Source organism: Eretmochelys imbricata, chromosome 3 (genome assembly GCF_965152235.1).
Source record: "Eretmochelys imbricata isolate rEreImb1 chromosome 3, rEreImb1.hap1, whole genome shotgun sequence".
NCBI classification, from domain to species: Eukaryota; Metazoa; Chordata; order Testudines; family Cheloniidae; genus Eretmochelys; species Eretmochelys imbricata.
The window spans coordinates 114,249,991-114,263,828 of NC_135574.1; the positions used below are offsets into that span (position 1 = coordinate 114,249,991).

General features: G+C 45.6%; 1 protein-coding gene across 6 annotated transcripts in view; it reads left to right on the top strand.

Moving 5' to 3' along the window:
• MTHFD1L (methylenetetrahydrofolate dehydrogenase (NADP+ dependent) 1 like) overlaps positions 1-13,838 on the top strand; it is a 249,431-nt gene that overhangs the window by 44,935 nt on the left and 190,658 nt on the right. The window contains exon 12 of one of the 6 annotated variants that reach the window (XM_077813212.1): positions 12,761-12,822. The exons of the other annotated variants lie outside the window; for them this stretch is intronic. Coding sequence (XP_077669338.1) covers positions 12,761-12,782 — 22 coding nt within the window. The 3' untranslated portion in view covers positions 12,783-12,822. Of the gene's footprint in view, positions 1-12,760; positions 12,823-13,838 lie in introns of those variants that run through there. 6 annotated transcript variants of the gene reach the window in all.

Genomic DNA, 13,838 nt, shown 5'->3' on the forward strand with positions numbered 1-13,838 from the left:
TCTAGGTGATTGGAAATTAATTGCTTAATTACTTGCTCCATTATCTTTCCAGGTACTGAAATTAAAAGCTGACTGGTCTGTAATTCTCTGGGTTGCCCTTATTTCCCTTTTTATAGATTGGTACTATATTTGCCCTTTTCCAGTCCTCTGGAATCTCACCCATCTTCCATGTCTTTTCAAAGATAATCTCTAATGGCTCAGGTATCTCCTCAGTTAGCTCCTTGAGTATTCTAGGATATATTTCATCAGGCCCTGGTGACTTGAAGACATCTAACTTGTCTAAGTAATTTTTAACCTGTTCTTTCCTTATTTTAGCCTCTGATCCTACTTCATTTTCACTTATATTCTTTGTTGTCCAATAGCTACTAAAGATTTTGGTGAAAACTGAATCAAAAAAGATATTTAGCACTTTTGGTATTTCCACATTTTCTGTTTTTGTCTCTCTCTCTCTCTCTCTTCCCCCCTTCTCCCCTCCTCCCCCCCAGTGATGGGGCATTGGCCCCACACTAGGGTAAAAACAGGTAACCTCAGCAGGGAGCAGTGGAGGTGAGTCCTCTGAGAGGCCTAGAGTGGCTGTGCCCCACGCGGCCTATCTGGGCCCAGTAGGCTCAGATAAGAGGAACGGCAGGGCAGGGTCAGTTGCTACTGGGAGCCCAGGGAATAAGGACTGCATCCCTGGAGGGCTGAGAGAACTAAGTACTTTGGACAAAGCAGTGGCTGGTTGCTGAGAATGAGCAGCTGAGTGCCCTGAGGTGAGGCCAAAGAAGTGCTGGGGCCATGCGGAAGTGTCCAGGGAAAAATAGCAGCACTGACAGAGGTTAAAGAGGTGCAGCAGGATGCTGCTATTTACAGGGTCCCTGGGATGGGACCTGGAGTAGTAGGTGGGTCTCTTCCCACCCCCACCTCCTCCCCCACCCCCCATATTTGTAGAATGATTTCTTGTTACCTTTTATATCTCTAGCTAGTTTAATCTATCCAGACGTGAAGGAAGGATGGCAAAATAGTGAACAGACCAGGGATGAAACTGAGAGCTTTCAGGAAAATGGTGCAAAGAGGTGTATATAATATTTTAGCAATAAATAAATTGTCCCTATGTATAGCTGCATAATTGAATTATGCAGTGGATCCCTACTTAGAGTAATTTGTATGAGGCTATTGTAACTCGGCCAATAGCTATACATTATAGTAACAACCATTGTTACATTACTCCTGAGGGTATTCTGTGCCACCCCCCAAAAAAAAATTCTGTTCACCATATTTTAAAATTCTGCAAAATTCTGAAAATGTTATTTGTCAAATGTGGTGGCTCCACCATGGCATTGGGGAGTACAGGCTCTCCTACAGCTGCGGAGCGATGGGTACAGGAAGCAGGAATGTGGAGTTTGCAGAGCTTCCTGCAGCTGAGGGGGCTAGGTAGGAAATCCGGGGGTGGGTTTGACCGGGCCCAATGTGCCGTGCAGGGGAAGAGGAAGTCCCGTCCTCCCAGCTCAGCCAGAACTAGCAGCTGAGCCTGGCGCAGGGTAGGAACCACCAGCTGGGTCTTCCTCAGTCCCGCCTCCTGCCCCACAGTGATTTACCTCTTTGCTAGCTGTCTGTGCACCAGAACACACTGCTAGGGAGGGTTGCATGACCGCTCTTGTGACTTCCCTTTGCTTCAAGTCATTTTTCTGTGGGGAGGCAAAGACATCTGTGCGGGATATAAATTCTGTGCATGCGCAGTGGCACAGAATTCCCCCAGGAGTATTACATAAGGGTTAGCATAGAATGCTTCCTTACTGAGGGATAGGATGACTGTAGAACAGGAGTTCTCAAACTTCACTGCACCGCAACCCACTGCTGACAACAAAAAATTATTACAGGACCCCAGGACGGGGGGAATCAAAACCTGAGCCCGCCTATACCCCACTGCCCAGGGTGGGGGGCAAAGCCCAAGGACTTCAGCACCAGGCTCAACATTGGGGTCGGGCTTCAGTCCCAGACCCCAGCAAGTTTAACTCCAGCCCTGGTGACCCCATTAAAATGGGGTCCCAGCCCACAGTTTGAGAACTGCTGCTGTACGATATTGACTCCTTTTTCTGTCCAGTGCCAGTAAGGTTCTGAGATTTGATTTATTTTATTTCCATATTTAAAATGTACTACTTCCTTGTGTGTGGTCTTATCAATATTGAGAGTGGGAATAGAGTTCAAGTTCCCCACAGTTCGTATTTGTTCAGTTGACTGTGGCTGATAACAATATGAGGAAAATGGGCAACAATGCCTGTTGGGGGAAAAGGCCTTTCAGGGTGGTGAAAGAACAGTACAGAATTGGAGAAACTGGAGATGGAATTGATCTTGTCAGCCATCTGGTTTGTCCCCCTGCCAGAACAAGATTAACAATAAAATTTTTATATTGGATTTTTATGTTTACTTCGAAACGAAAGAAAAATACAAACAGCTTTAAAAGGCTGTAGTTTTGGCCACTGGAGCAAGTGTGCTAAAATGGCTTAGTAAGGCATGTGGCTTCACAGGGAACTGTTGAGATTTTTGTGTTTCTGCATTTACGGGTTATTCCAGTTTATGGGGCGGAGTTAATTATGCATAATGTTCAGCATTTGATAAGCAAAGTAGATTTTCTGTATAATCTGTTCTTCGAGTGCTTGTTCACATCCATTCCAATCAGGTGTGTGCGCGCTGCGTGCACGGACATTGGAAATTTTTTCCCTTAGCCGCTCCCATTGGGACGGCAGGGGAGTCCCCTAGAGTGGCACCCTTATGGCGCTGTATATAGTATGCTGCTGGCCCAACCCCCCTTCAGTTCCTTCTTAACATCCATGGCAGTATTGGAACGTGCTCCCTCACTTGCGAGTGATCTCTTAGCAATCTAGTTTTTACCTGTTAGACAGTTTGTTGTTAAATAGTTAGTAGGTTAGTTAAGTACAGTTTAGTTAGAGGTGACTGGGATTTCGTTCCCGCCACCAACCTTGGGCTGCAGGGCATGCCACAAGCCTAGGGGTTTAAAGCTTCAGCAAATCTATGCCCACCAGCGACCCCCACGACTCCTGCCTTAGGTGTCTGGGGGAGGCACACCAGGCTGAGCGCTGCAAAATTTGCAAGGCCTTTAAGCCCCGTACTAAGAAAGAGAAGGACTTTCGTCTTAAGCAGCTGCTCATGGAGGCTGCTTTACAACCAGCGGCCCCAGATCACCTGGTACCGGGCCCAAGCTCCTCAGTGAGAAGTGCCCCGGTGTTGGTACGCAATTTGGCACAGGGCTCTAGAGATCCCCAGCACTGTAAATCCCCAGCAGCGAGACGAGCCGGCCAGCCCCAGCACCGCTCAAGCTCCCTGGCACTGGCCAAGTGACGTAAGAAAGGGGAAAAAGGACGATCCCCTCAAAGAGCGATCAAGACACCCAGAGAGGCTCCTACAACTCAGAGGCAGGACTCTGTTTCTCATCAGGACCCGACACCATTGAGTCTAGCACCCAGTGAATTCAGCGCGGACCAGTGTTTAGAGGAGGTCTTGGAACCCCCCTCCAAGCCTGACACATTTGAGGCAGCAAAGGACCTCATTGAATTGTCGGCGCCCAATCCCTTTCCATGCAAGGAGAAACCTCTGGCACCGCCTAGACGGGTGCTGTCCAGAGGGAAACGGGCAATGGTGCGCCGCTCAAAGTCACAGATCTGGCACTGCTCACAGCACCATTCTCATTCGAGCTCTCCACAGCGTCACTCCCCAGCACCGACAACCCTACATAAGCTTACGACACCAGATGATGAAGCGCCCTCACACCCCCTCCAAGGACCCGGCACTGCTCCACAACATCCTCAGTTACTTGGCACCAAAGCAAGGTACCAGCCACTTCCCCAGCACCGTATTTACTAGGATGGTCCAGGTCTCGGAATAGCCAGTACCGCTCACCATCAAGATCCTCTTGGCACCAGTCCCTAGCCTGCACATCTCGGCGCCCCACGGTGGTGCAACGTTCATCGGTACCGCCATGGTCCTCCCCTTCAGGCTCTGAAGCCGACTCAGGCCTCTCGAGTTATAGCAGGCACTGGACCAAGAGCAGTAGAGAATTCCACACAGCCTGGCAGCCGCAGTGGTTGGCTCCAGGGCAGCGGCCCTTTTGGACCCCCTGGGCCTATCATCAACAACAGAGTGCTTTTTCTAGAGCCTCCAGGTCAGTGCACTCAACAGGACGCCACTCAAGTCAGCAAATAAACACACCTTGAGGTCAAGAGAGGCCACACTTTCTAGACCGACCTCAGATCCCCCAGAGCAGTCGACAGAGGCAGATCCATTGCCCACACTGCTACCGAGAGGTACATCCCCAAGACCTCAGGAGGCACAGTCTGCTTCTCAAGCAGTGACAGCCATAATGGGCCCTGGTACGGGAGGATCAGGACGATGACACTCAGTCTCAGCACACATCCTCATCCTCACCAGATGACGTGGCGGCAGGAACATCAATATTGGAACCCTCATCTGTTGACCACAGGGCACATCAAGAACTTCTGCACCAGATTGCCCTTAATATGGACCTCAGGCAGAAGAGGCCATCGAGCCAGAGGATCTGATGGTTGATATCCTGGCCCTGGAAGCACAAGCGCCAACTTATCTCAGTGCTGGTGGGTTCCCGGGCTCTGCCCCCTCCATGCCCCTATTGGACCCCTCCCCAAATCCCCGCCCCCTGAGCACACCGCGTTTCCCCCTCCTTCCCAGCACTTGCCGCCATGAGACAGCTGTTTCACGGCGCAAGTGCTCGGAGCCAGGGGGAGAAGCTGGATGTGGCAGCAATCTCAGGGGAGGAGGCGGAGCAGCAGTGGAGGTGAACTGGGGCAGGGCAGGGAGCTGCAGGTGGGTGCAGAGCACCCACCAATTTTTCCCCATGGGTGCTCCAGCCCTGGAGCACCCATGGAGTCGGCGCATATGCCTGGTAACATTGACACTGATCAAGACTGTCTTATAATCACTCTGGATAGTCTGGCAAATCCCAGCTTCTAATATCCTGACCGCCAGGGGAGCAGAGAGAAAATACTTGGTCCCCTCTAAGGACTATGAATTTTTCTTCTCCCACCCTCCCCCCTAGTTCCTGGTCGTATCAGCTGTTAACAAAAAAAGAACGCTAGGATCAGCAGGCCTCGGCACCAAAGTCCAAAGAGGCCAAACAATTGCAGCTTAGGATAGTCGACCAACAGGCCATCCTTAACAGGCACAACTTTAACTCTTGGAATGCTATGTCCAAGTTCAAGGAACGCCTGCCGCAGGATTCACATGCAGAGTTTTCTGTGCTGATTGAGGAAGGAAAAGCAGAAACCAGGACATCCCAGCAAGCCTCTCTCAATTGGACTGACTCTGCGGCCAGAACCATCTCATCAGGAGTGGTTTTGAGGAGTTCAGCATAGCTACAGGCATCAGGCCTCCCTCCCGAGGTCCAAAACACATTGCAAGACCTCCCTTTTGAAGGTACTGGCCTCTTTTCAGAGCAAACGGACTCGAGGCTGCGTAACCTTAAGGATTCCAGGGCTGCAGTGAAATCCCTGTGAATGCATACACCAGCAACCCAGAGGAAGCCCTTCAGGCCTCAGCCTCCACAGCAGGAGCATACCATCCTCACTCCAGACCAAGACCCCTGCCGCAGGCGAGACAGGAATAATAGACGCAGACCATCGAACAACGTGTCTAACCAAGGCCCAAACGAGCCCCAGCCCGGAACCGAGCAAGAGTTTTGAAGGCATGTGTGAGGTCAGCCTACCAATCCAACCCCAGGATCCCTCCCCACAGTTTTTAAATAGTCTATCCCACTTCTACCATGTGTGGTCCTGTATAACATTGGAATGCTGGATCCTACGCACGGTACAGGTGGGATACTCTCTCCAGTTCTCTTCCTTCCCTTCCTCCCACCCCCCTTCCCCTTCCCTCTTCAGGTACCCCTCTCGCGAGCAGCTCCTTATGTAGGAGGTGCAATCGCTCATCGATATAGGGGCAGTGGAGGAGGTTCCTCAGGAGCTAAGGAGGAAGGGATTCTAATCCTGCTATTTCTTAATCCCCAAGGCAAAAGGGGGGGTCTAAGACCCATTCTAGACTTTCGTGGACTCAACAAATTTATGTTCAAGCTCAGGTTCCGCATGGTCTCCCTAAGCACTATCATCCCATCACTGGATCTGGGAGATTCATACGCTGCCCTCGACATGAAGGACACCTATTTCCACATTGCCACCCATCTGGCACACAGATGCTTCCTACGGTTTGTGATAAACTGAGGGCATTACCAGTTCATTGTGCTCCCATTCAGCCTTTCCACAGCCCCCCCGCATGTTCACCAAGTGCATGGCGGTGATAGGAGCTTTTTTGCGCAAAAGACACGTTCGAGTGTACCTGTACCTCAATGATTGGCTGCTGACTGGGCGCTCCAGAGAGCAGGTACCATCCCATGTTACACTAGTCAGGGACACCTTTCACAGACTGGGTCTTCTCAACATAAGCAAGTCGTCACTCATACCAACCCAAAGGATAGAATTCATAGGGGCAGTCCTAGACTCAGTACGGGCAAAAGCGAGCCTCCCAGTACCCAGGTTTCAGGCCCTAGAACGAATTGTCAAAATGATGTTACAGTACCCAACCACGACTGTGAGGGGTTGCCTGAAGTTAATAGGGCATATGGCAGCCTTCACTTACATAGTCAAGCATGCCAGACTGGGGCTCAGACCCCTACAAATGTGGCTCACATCATGTTACCGCCTAGCACAAGACAGCCTGGACATGATAGTAACTGTATCTGGGCAAGTCCGAGGGTCCCTGTACTGGTGGCTGGACCAACCGGTAGTCTGTGCGGATGTCCCCTTCATCATAACCCAACCTTCACTGATGTTAGTAACAGATGCGTCAGATTTGGGTTGGGGTGCACACCTAGGGGATCTGAGAACTCAAGGTCTGTGGACGCAGGACAAGATACCACTCCATATCAACCTGAAGGAGCTCAGAGTGGTTCGTCTGGCCTGTCAGACCTTTCATGCCACTCTACAAGGTCACAGCATGACAGTCCTGACAGACAACAACACTACCATGTTCTACATAAACAGGGCAGAGCTCACTCCTCACCCCTCTGCCGTGAGGCTATTCTCCTCTGGGACTTCTATATAGCCCAGTCCATACAGCTGGAAGCATCCTACCTCCCTGGGCTGAGAAACGAGTTAGCAGATCCCCTCAGCAGGTCCTACCAAGCTCATGAGTGATCAGTCTGACCAGCTGTCCTGCAGTCAATTTTCCAAAAGTGGGGTTATACCCAAGTCGACCTATTTGCCAAGGATAACAAGCAATGCCATCAGTTCTGTTCATTTCAAAATCACAGCCTGGGCTCCATCTCCAACGTGTTCTTAATACAGTGGGGAGAATGCCTGAAGTATGCCTTCCCTCCAGTCCCGCTAATCCACCAGGTCTTGCTCAAGATACGCAGAGACAGAGCAATCGTGATCCTGCTTGCCCCATCCTGGCCACGTCAGCGTTGGTATACAATGCTCCTCAAACTATCAGTAGACGCTCCAGTAGCCCTACCCCGGTATCCGGACTTGATCACTCAGTTCCACAGCCGCCTTCTCCACCCGAAACTACAGTCCCTGCATCTCATAGCTTGGACGTTCCATGGCTAAATGTGATAGAACGCCAGTGCTCTCAGCCAGTGAGACAGATACTGATTGGCAGCAGGAAGCCTTCCACTAGGTCAACTCACTTGACCAAGTGGAAAAGGTTCTCTTGCTGGTGTGAACCCAGACACTTGTTACCGCTCCAGGTATCTATCCTGGTCATACTGGCCTACCTGCTTGATGTGAAGCAACAAGGCCTATCACTTTCATCCATCAGAGTACACCTGGCGGCTATCTCAGCTTTCCATCCAGGGGATTCTGGATGCTCAGTGTTCACAAATCCTATGGTGGTGCATTTCCTCAAGGGATTGGAGAAGGTATACCCTTACTCTCGACCACCAGTACCAACCTGGAATCTGAACATGGAAGGTAACATTCTTGGTGGCCATTACATCAGCAAGGAGAGTGTCTGAGTTAAAGGCTCTCACCTCTGAACCCTTTACACAGTGTTTCATAAAGACAAGGTGCAACATAGACTGCACCCTAGATTCCTCCCTAAGGTGGTCTCCCAGTTCCGCATCGGACAGGATATTTGCCTGCCTGTGTTTTTTCCAAAGTCTCACACAAGCCCGCAGCACCAAAGCTTGCACATGCTAGATGTTCGAAGAGCCCTAGTTTTCTACATAAAGCGCATGAGGCCTTTTCGCAAATCAACCCAACTGTTCATGGCCATAGCCGATAGAATGAAGGGCCTTCCAGGATTTTCTCAGCACATCTTGTCCTGGATCACAGACTGCATTCGCACGTGCTATGGCACGTTGGCCAAGGTCCCAGCCTTAGCAATCACAGTCAATTCGATGAGAGTGCAAGCGTCTTCGACTACCTTTCTGGCGCAGGTTCCCATCCACAAAATCTGCAAAGCAGCTACCTGGTCTTCAGTGCATACATTTACAGCCCACTATGCCATCAACCAACAGGCCAGAGATGATGTGGCGGTTGGCAGAGCTGTCCTCCAATCAATCATTCCTTGACTCCTACCCACCTCTGATGATCAGATTGGAAGTCACTTAATTGGAATGGACATGAACAAGCACTCAGAGAAGAAAAGACTGTTACTTACCTTTCATAACTTGTTCTTCGAGATGTGTTGTTCACGTCCATTACAATACCTGCCCTCCTTCCCCTCTGTCGGAGTCAATGGCAAGAAGGAACCGAAGGGGGGTCAAGCCGACAGGGTACTATATACAGCGCCATAAGGGCGCCTCTCTAAGGGGCTCCCCTGCCTTCCAGACAGGCGCTGCTAATGGGAAAAGTTTCCGACGTCCATGCATGCCACGCGCATACCTAATTGGAATGGACATGAACAACACATCTTGAAGAACAGTTTCGAGAGGTCTTTTCTTCAATCTACTGTACATTATACATTTCTTGGTTATGATTCTGAACTTCTTTGTACCCAAAATGCCAGAACATAATTGTTTCACTTCCTGTGGAAATGACAAAGATTCTGATGTAAATTCACACGTTTCAGAGACCTACTCAGAAAAGGAACAGTTTAGTCCACTGGTGTGTCTTCTGGAGTTGTTGGGTGCTGGAGATACTGAACATTCTCCTGAATTACAGAAAAGTTCTCCAAATGTCAGATGTATAGAAATATTAAGTGCCAGACCTAGTTTGGATAGCTGCATGCAGGATTTAATCAGTTGCCACAAGCTGGCAAATCTTTCTTACTTGCACTTTCTGAATACAGCCAAACAATGGTACCTTATATGTTTCCCATATGTTGAAAATTACAAGCTGAGCAGCCACCAGGATCATTTCAAAGTATTTATCAAAATGAGGTGTGTTTCCTTACTACTCTTGCAGTTGATTGCATATTCAGACATCTTAAACTTCTATTACTTTGTTTGCCGTCCAGTATAGAAAGCTCCTGTCAAGACAGATACCACAGTAATGGGCATGGTATGAAACCTGTATAAATTTTCTTACGCTTGCTTGTGCTACCATAAGTCTGTTTTTAAGTGTCCCAAATTATGTGGCTTCTGCCACTTTCACTAGATTTGTCCACTATTTAATTGATTTCACTGACAAGAAAGCAGAATAATATAAGTAGTAAAGTGTGGGAATATGGAAAGCTGTGATAAAATATTGTGCCACTGAAAATACTGCTTTCTAGGTTTACTAGCATGAGAAGTTTTAATAGTTTTCTAACATAGATGTTATTTGAGATGAACTAGGATGTATGTTATGTAATTTGCCAAAAGTATGTTTCAATAAGCATCACATATAAAATACTTCTGCAGCCATGTAAAAGATGTGTTGCTGGTTAATGTCTTAGCTCCAGGAGGGTCAGGGTTTACAAATGCTGAGTTCAGATTGAGAATTCATTTTTACTTACAGTGGGGACAGATATGTGACAAGTGATTGTGTTAACCAGGCTGAACGGCCCAGGGAATACTTTAAAAAAAAAGAAAAGAAAAAAAAGAGAGAAAAGAAAGTAAAGGTTAAGTAGAAACAACTAACAAAAATGCAGTCTTATGATGAGGCACTTCAACCGTTAGGGATTGGAATAAGAGATTTATGAATCTGCCATTGAGTTGAAGGCTTGGCCTATACTTAAAAGTTAGCTCCACATAGCAACTTCAGTCAGGGGTATGCTTTTCACTAATGTAGTTGACCAACTTAACCCCCCGTGTAGATGAAGCAATGTTGACAGAAGAGTGCTGCTTTCAATATAGCTACTCTCACTCAGGAAGGTGGTGTTCCTACACTGATGGAAAAATCCTTTCTGTCAATGTAGGCTACACTATGAGGTTATGCCAGCATAGCTGTGTAGCCATAGGTATGCTGATATAGTCTCTATAGTGTGGACAGTCCTCTAAGCTCAAGCAGTAGAGGCTCATGCTTTTAGATCTGTTGGCATCCGGTTCAGTCCTTGCTGATGACCCGTGCAGGACATTGTGACAGGGTGATGCCATTTTATAAAACCAGTAATGCAATAAAACCAATGTTTGGGCTTAAAAAGAAGTCTCCTACAGCTGTTGAAGTGACATTAAAAGGGTGGCCAGAAGTATCACTGTAACCATTTAAGTGAGGCTAAGTCATTCATTTAAGAGAGTCCCACATCCCATCCATTCAGAATGGAAACAGTGCAAGACCATGTAGCTCAGGGTTGTGTGAACAAGAGCACTGTAGAACAACAGCAACTGTACATCAGTATCACCAGAACCACCAGTATTGAGGAGTTAATACCAAGAAAGCTAAGCAAAAAGTATGCATTGTAGTATCATCTTAAAATGTGTGTAGTATGTTTCTTGCTGGGTTCTTAACAATACCCTTAACTATATGGAGGTTACTGCTGGTGCAGCATATCATCTCACTGTTTGTATGTTTTATTTTTTTTTTTTCAGTCAGACCTCATGTGGCTTTCCCACAGAAATATTTCCACTATAAGTTGAATGTAGTGCATAAAGACAAAAGATAAATACGTGCAAACTACTTCTTTATGATCATATTTTGAAAAAACAAACTTTCCAAAGTTATGGAAAATTTCATATCTTGCCAGGAAATTGGTGACCCGATGGCACAAGGGGAAATGAGTATTATAAGGAGAATAATGATTATGGGCTTTTATGTTTTCATTCAAAATCTATTAAAGGAAAATTCAAAGAAGAATGTAAACATGAGCATGAGTCGGCTCTATCTGAGTAAAAATGAGAGTGGTTAAAATTAATTCCTTCCAGTATTGCTTAAGATCAAAGCACAGGCTTACATTCCAAATGTGACCTTTCTAAAAATGTGCAACAGAGCTATAGCTAGTCATTGGCAGCCAACTTAGATTATTTTAAACATAAAACTAACCAAATAATCTAGGTGCATAATGCGGAGGTGTTATGGAAACAGGGCTAGCTACACCATTGACTCCCCTCTCGTCTCTGAGTGCACCCCTCAAGAGTTAGGCCTCTTGCCTTCATCTGTGCTGGGGTGTAACCGTGCAGTTCTCCCACACTTAGGGTCGGCCCTGGATTACAGTACCCTCAGTGTCAACTGAGACTTCTCTGCAAGACAGATGGGCACGACACCTATAAATCTTCCATTTCAGACCTGGTGACGAGTGGTTAATACAGTGACCAGAAAGCATACAAGAAAAGGATTTTAAAGCAATAGAACAGTCTATATGCATGTCTGTCTCCCTAAGATTTACCATCCCCTGGTGTCTTTGGAAGACCCAACTGCTTCAGACCCCTCCACTGGGCCTGCCTCTGTGTTCTTCATGGGCAGCCCCTGACAGCTGCCTAACATTTTTTGTTCCTAGATGTATACATTTACATCTATATCTTGTTGTTTGTACAGCTGAGATGCTTTTGTTGAAGATTCTTTACTATAATCCTCATTGAACAGTTAGAAAGTAGTTTTCTTAGTTTTTATAACAAACAGTTTGATGTTGTCATCTTGTTAAATCTTTGCAGAAGTGTGTAATCCTTATTAAACACCAAAAGCCATTCACATCTTGCAGGGATCTTTAATGTATGCAGTGTCAGCACTTGCAGTAGAAACGTGGAGATAATGAAATTGGAGATGCGTACTGTCTAAGTTAATGAAACTTTCTGTCACTCCCACTTGCACAACGTTTTTAAATTCAGCAATTTGCATTTGGCTTGATATTCATATAGTTCTACACTTTATCTTCCCTTTTAGGATGAGTTTAAAACAGACTTGAAATTTTGTTTTCCTATCAAAGATGTTCAGTAACCCGAGTTAAATACATGACACCTATAGGATATTTTGTCTTTACCCTTTTTTTTGTAAGAATTCTAGGAATTTTTCTTAAACTATCAATTTCTTATCAATCACAATTATGATATCATTTTAGTATATCCTGAACTGATTTTAGGGTCATGTTCATACACCCCAAGAAAATATTTAAATTCAAGTAAATTTAAAGATGTGGGCTGATATCTTGGCCCCACTGAAATCAGTGGCAAAACTCCCTTTGGTTTCAGTGACACAGGATTTCATCCTTGAAAAGGGCTGGTGCACGTCATAGTAAAATAGAATAAGATAGTGTTTTTTAAAGTAACAGTCTAAAAAGCAGCAGATAAATTGATTTTTCTACTTTTCTCAATAATAAATATTGTTTCTGTCTATGTTAATATTTACATACCCAGGGCCTGAACCTGCAATCTTTACTTTTGCAGAACTCCCTGTGGGCATACATGAAGTTCTTGCTGGAGTTATAACCTGAGTATTTTGCTATTGGTATGTGACAGGATGGATTTTTTATGATAAGTTAGAAAGAAATTACATTTTCAAGACAGGGAAGTAGAACCCTAGGAGATAAGGAGTGGAGTGAGGAGAGAACATTTACTTCAGAAATTGTCATATCCTGTGGTCTGGAGGAGAAAGTTCTTGTCTGTCATTCAGAATTTTCAGTCTTGGAAAACATGAGACTTTTATAGGGGGGATATATAAAGGTCTAAAAATGAGTCTACCATCTCTACCTAAATTAAATCATAAAAGTTTTAAGTGGTCACTTCTGAGTTCAAAGGATTAACTAATAATAGATGGGATAGTTCTTCTTTTGAGCTTCAATTCAGGGGAGCACTTTATTAAATCCTTAAGCCCCAATGAAGTCAATAAAGTTTAAAGTTAAATTTCTCTGAACAGGAGAATTGCATGTGTTTTAAATGTTTTTCTGAATTGGGGCCAAAGAGATGTTCCTATTGATTTACCTTGCATACGTCATGAGATGTAAATCCACATTATCCTGATATTTTTATTTCCATTTAGAGATTAAAAAGTAAATATGTGACAAACTGAGTGGGTTTTATGTTTCTTTATTAAGCTATAAACTATTGGGTTAAGAGTCATCATCTTTATTATGGTCAAGAAATAGCTTAAGAATTTCTCTCTAAGCCAGACAATTTCATAACTGTCTGCAAAAAGAGGATTTCAGTTTGTTTTGTGCCTCATGGTTATGAATTGAGCTTATACCGGACAACAATACCTTGCAAAGTTTCTAGAGGAGGAAAATGGGATGTTTCTAATTAGAATTGTATATTTAGCTTGAATCTTGAAGAGGTCATACTATAGGAGGTTGCCCCTTTTGGCTAGCATATGCATGAATGCTTGTATTTCTGTGGGAATGAAAATGAAATCCTTAATGTCACATACCTTAAATAAACTATTCGTTTCACTGCAAGCAGTAAAGATACCACAAATTTAAACAGTGAAGTGTTACTTTTTTTGCAAAGCTTTTCCTTGAGAGTTCAGCAG